The following is a 5,014-nucleotide window of genomic DNA, read 5'->3' as shown; positions in this document are numbered from 1 at the left end:
CCACGAGCGGTTGCACTGCTTGGATGCCTGGCAAGTGTGTGCCAATATATCAGGCAGGACAGGACAGAAGAGCTATGGCTGCTGGAGACGGGAGGACACAGCCCATGGGAGCCGTGGGAATCGCTGCTCCGGCACAGGGAGCGCCTTACTTCCCAGGAGGAGGGTGATGTAATAGCGCAGTATAGCAAAGCCATGCATTAGGCTCTAGCACGGCTGTATCAAAGCACTTTTCTGGGTATTAAAGAAAAAGGAATCCAGCCAAAGAATTCTGCTGAGTTTTATTTTATTGAGCAGAGATGTCAGGGATGAGGGCAAGCTGCTCCCGTGTCTGTGTATAGGCGTCTGCGGTGCTTGTGGACGGGGGCTCCGCTGTTGCTGCTCAGTGGCAGTGAGGACTCAGCATTTCCCCAAGTGCTTCAATCTTATTTTCCCTCCACTTCTCCTGTAAAAGGAGCAAGTCAGACTTAGACAAAGCAGTGTATGACAGAAAGCGCAGTGTGGGACAAGGAGCTCATCTGTCTGAACAGGACCATTTGCCCAACCCATGCTAGTGTACCCTGGTGCCTCACAGGGGATATCAAGTCATTTTCTCCTCTCCTTGCTTTTCTCTGATTTCCCCTAGGATAAGGCAGCCTTGAGTGTGCATCAAATGTTAAGGACTGCTAAGGAAAAACTGATGTTTTGCAAGCACATTCAGTCCAAGGGTGCTGGCTCCCATTGCATCTCCTTTAAAAGGTGACAGAGCTCAGGAAAAGGAGAAACTCAGTTTCTTGCTCTGAGACTTTGTGTCTTGTTCCACAAAGTCCATTCAGACTTTTCAGGAATAATTTGGCACAGCTCAGCTCCCGCATTCCTCCAGACACTTCTCAGTATCCAGAAGTGTGGGCAGCAAGAGTTGCAGCCTGTGGCATATAGTGGGAAATGTGCATCAATTTAGTGCGTGCAGAAGGTACAGCCAGGATGCAATTGCCTCCCAGGCCTCGTGCTGCCTCTCAGCATGGTAACCAGCAGCTTGCAAAGCCTAGAAGTGAATTAAAATTAACTTGCATTCACACAGCTCCATTCCAAGGAGGAAATATTCCACTTGGCAGGATTCAGGGGCTGGTCCATTACAAGAGGAGCAGCCTGGATGCAAGGCCTCCCCTCCATGAAGAACATCATTACATGTGTGGAAATGGAGCCAACTCTGTTATTTCGATCCCCTCTGTTTTCACTTACAGCACTGCCTTGCAGAAGGCGCACTTGTTTCCGTACGTGATGCCATCCGTGCCGCAGTGAGGGTTGGACTCCCTTGTACAGTACACACTTCTGTTTACAAACTCTTTACAAATCTGCAAAAGAAACAAAAAAAAAATGACCCCAGCCTTTCAGGACTCCCATACTCTTTCTTTCCAAATTGGATACAAGGTCACTAATACAATGCTTCTTCTGACGAGAGGACTAAAGCAGTGGTGACGACACTGCTTGTTTACTGAAAGAAAAAGCCCTGTCAGAAATGTGCAGAAGCAGTCTTTCAGGGGAATTTTTTTCCCCATGTTTGAGGAAGGAAACTGTAGTCACCTGGGAGAAGCCTTGTCTCCCAAAGACAGGAATGAATTAGCCTAGGCATGTAGGAGAAGAGTCAGCACTGGTGCTCTTTCAGGCATTTGGCATCAAGTTAGCTCACTGCTGCATGGCTTCATGCATCTTGCGAAACTGTGCACTCAGCTTGGTGCTTGCTGAGCTTTCTGCCTTCCCAGTGGAGGGAGAAGAAAACCAGTCTACAGGGAACCAAAAATGATGTCCAGGAAACGTACAGGTATTTTGTCTCTGGACAAGTCCCGGTGATGGACCTTGTTTGATGTGATAAAACACTCTCAATAGTCCATTTGTTTCATGAGAAGATTGGACAGTGGGCAAAGTGGACAAAAGTGGTGCTGCATACAAACACAACCCTGTGCAAGCACCTTAGACCTAATCATGGGAAGCATTTGCTAAACCAACTGTTTCCCTGGTCTACTTGCTAATGTGGCCACACATAGTATCCCCTGTACAATGGCGAACTCCCCAAAGAGTTGGGGGGACTTGGAAGGACCCACCTGCTCCCAGCAGACATTGAAAACTGTTTACCACATGCCAAGATCTTGGTTACAAAAGCATTCCTCTAGAAAACGTAGATTCAGTAAGTAGAAACAGCTGCACTAACCTCTTCAATGTCTTGACCTGCTACATCTGGAACAAAAAACAAAACAAAACAACAAAAAAACCCAATCAGATTTTACATGTCAGCATTATTTTTCTGATAGAGGCTGAACTAAAGTCACAAACCCTTTCTGCAGGACACAGTGAAACATACACCAGGTTTTTCCTACTCTGTCATCCTATGCGGTGGAGGAGGGGGCAGAAAATACATTATCTGAATTGCTTTTCAGTATTTTGCTTTTTTAACAAATGTTACTAAAATACCATGTAATCATCGTTCAGCTGCTAACTGCACCTCAGACACATAACCCAATCTCCTGGAAGGCAGCCACTCCTAGGGAAGTGAGCTGCCATATCGGATCCAGAGTCGTGCTCAACAGAAATTTTAAAGTTATATTGACTTTTAAGGCTTTTAGGCTCCTGCCCCTCTGAACAACGAAAAAGGATGGTACTGCTAACAGGACTGTACCATGGAGAAGGAGGAGGAGACCCTGTGGTCAGCTTTACAGCCATCCTCAGCACAGCCCAGCCCAGAGACTCTCCCAGAACAAATTCATCCCAGGCAAGATAGTAAGAGACGTCATGGAGTGATACAGAGCAGAACAGGCAGTGCCGGTCAGTAACAGCACAAAAATACCCGCTGTAAGCACAGGCTCTGGGCTTGAAGCTAATCAGTCCGTCCTCTTTATATTTCTTCTCTGCAAAGACTGCAGTCAGGTGCGTAGGTTGTGTCATAGCTGTGGGACAGGGCGATCCTGCAATGTCTCTAAGGGGGAGCCTGACACTCAAGGGGGGACTGAATGTAGATTTGCAGAATCTGGGACACGACACTGTGGGAAAAATACCCAGCATCTCACATGGCAGCGGAGCAGCAGAGGTTCAGATGAGAGGCTGCTGGGGTGGTGGAATCACTGCCAGCTGTGATGCTGCTCTGGTGGCTCTGGGCAGGAGGGAACCTGGGGCAGGAGATGGGAGGACCTTGTCCTACACTCAGGCCCCCACACACTGGAAATCCAACCCAAGCCGCAGTCAGCTGGACCATCATCCATCAACCCACCCTACTTCTTCTGACAATTGTATTGCACTTTGGTGTTATATCCCTGGCACTGGTGTATTTATCATGTCCTCAGGTTAGGCTAGGCTGCCTTAAATGTGAAGTCACTGTTATGGCTATCTGCATATTATTTACAAAATAACTCATTAGATAGTTTTTATAAATATTACATGTGGCTACGGAAGAATTTGCGATGATGTCTCTTGACATCTGTTTATTTTATAGGAGATCACAGAGTTTACTGCTATTTTGCCTGGCCTTGGAAGGAAGTTTCAGAGCTCTGATGGAACCCAGTCCCAATTAAGACTCAATTAGAGACAGATGAATATTTCATAATGAATAATGTGTACAAAGTAATTCACCTCTTTTCTCCGTGCACAGCTTGCAATTTTCTCAAGTGAATTCTTTATTCAAATTATTCACAGAAAAACAAGTATAAATAATTCTTGTTCTGCACATTCTTCAATAACTGTCGCCACAAACCTTGCCGAGCTGGTTCAGCTGGACACAAGCAATTGATAACATTGACATGACCTATATGTTCAAAAATCATCACTCAGCTTCCCCAGATCGTCAGAGAGATGTGGAAATCTCCAGATAAATAAATGCTGGATCCTTTTAATTTGCCCTCTTTGTTCTGACTCCTTGAGGACACTTGAATTTAATTTTCAAGCTTTTCTCTGCAACATAAATGAAAGCTGAAACTTTCATCTAATTACATTTCCACATCTCCAAGGAAAACACCAAACACCAAGATGCTTAGGATCAAAACAAGAGCTGATGACCCTGAGGTGAGTGAGTTTCTTCTCTAACTGGTTCAGCAAAACTCTCCAGTGAACATTTGTACCAAAAATTCATAATTACACTCTGCTTTGGTACATTTGCTGAAAGAGCCGCTTAGAGTTTGCTTGCTCTGTCTCCCAGTGACACCTCCGCTGCGTTATTCACTGCGGAGGCACATGAGGAGTGGAAATATGTCACACCAGTGAGCAAGTCCCACAGATATTTTCTACTTGCTCAGCTTTATCTTCAAGCCTGTCATCCGGTGATCAAGGCTCTCCAAAGTTGGCTGTTGTCAGGAAAGTTTTTGGGGTTGTTTTTTTTTTCTAGGCTAGGGAAAAGATCACTTACCCGAGAAGAAAGAGAGCAGCAGCAGACTGAGAAGCACTAAGGCACCTGTTGCCTTCATGCTGCAGGTAGCTCTTTAGTCCAAGCCAAGCGAACTGTGCAGGAGGTGTCGTCTCAGTACCGGAGCCCACAGCGTGCACACAGACCTGCCTTTCTGTGTATTTATGTGCCCATCCGTAGCTGTCCTCACTCCCCACCTTAATTGTGAGAACTTCTCCACTTCATTTCTAAAGCCATTATTGGTCCTGGCTGTGTTTATGGTGCTTTAGGAATGCTGCCCTGTCCACATCAAACCTAGAAAGGGATAATTACATGAGTGATAGATGGGCTTGTAATATCTTTTTTTTTTTTTTTCTAAATAGTCACAGGATTCTCACAAGGGTGAATTTGCAAAGCAGTGATTCATCAGGGAAGCTGGTAATTTTCATTCTCTGGGCCCTCGCTGAATGCCAGCTCCGAGGCTTTGAGTGCAGCGTGATGACACTCACTAGACGTTACGAAATAAATCACAGCATGAGAATGTGTTGTCTGTGAAACCAATTATACGTTGTTCCCTGGCTATTTTTGAGGATGGTTCTAAATTTGTTGGGTTGGGGTGGAGAAGCGCTCCAACGTGACATGCTCTCATAGCTGTGTGCACAGTCCCAGATA

General features: G+C 45.8%; 1 protein-coding gene across 3 annotated transcripts; it reads right to left on the bottom strand.

Annotated features, from left to right (window-relative positions):
- Positions 1–396: 396 nt before the first annotated feature.
- LOC104350231 (serine protease inhibitor Kazal-type 6) lies at positions 397–4,424 on the bottom strand. 3 transcript variants are annotated; one of them, XM_009955998.1, is made up of 4 exons: positions 4,367–4,424; positions 2,186–2,211; positions 1,219–1,331; positions 397–442 (listed from the first exon to the last, which is right to left on the bottom strand). In XM_009955998.1, exons 1-4 carry the CDS (start codon positions 4,422–4,424, stop codon positions 397–399), a joined length of 243 nt encoding a protein of 80 aa, XP_009954300.1. The 3 variants fall into 3 exon arrangements, with proteins under 3 accessions (XP_009954300.1, XP_086327291.1, XP_086327290.1); XM_086471165.1 differs by having other exon boundaries at positions 2,186–2,219; positions 4,369–4,424; XM_086471164.1 differs by lacking the exon at positions 397–442 and adding an exon at positions 934–1,021.
- Between the last annotated feature and the right edge of the window lie 590 nt (positions 4,425–5,014).

The sequence above is a fragment of the Leptosomus discolor genome, chromosome 10 (genome assembly GCF_034619465.1).
Source record: "Leptosomus discolor isolate bLepDis1 chromosome 10, bLepDis1.hap2, whole genome shotgun sequence".
Classification (NCBI taxonomy): Eukaryota; Metazoa; Chordata; class Aves; order Leptosomiformes; family Leptosomidae; genus Leptosomus; species Leptosomus discolor.
The sequence above is the reverse complement of the archived record's forward strand: the minus strand, read 5'-3'. Positions and strand labels throughout refer to the sequence as shown.

Coding starts and splice junctions, on each gene's coding strand:
- LOC104350231 (XM_086471164.1), bottom strand. CDS start 4,424: ATGAAGGCAACAGGTGCCTTAGTGCTTCTCAGTCTGCTGCTGCTCTCT. Junction 2,212..4,366: donor GCTGCTCTCTTTCTTCTCGG/GTAAGTGATCTT, acceptor TTTTTGTTCCAG/ATGTAGCAGGTCAAGACATT. Junction 1,332..2,185: donor CAGGTCAAGACATTGAAGAG/GTTAGTGCAGCT, acceptor TTTCTTTTGCAG/ATTTGTAAAGAGTTTGTAAA.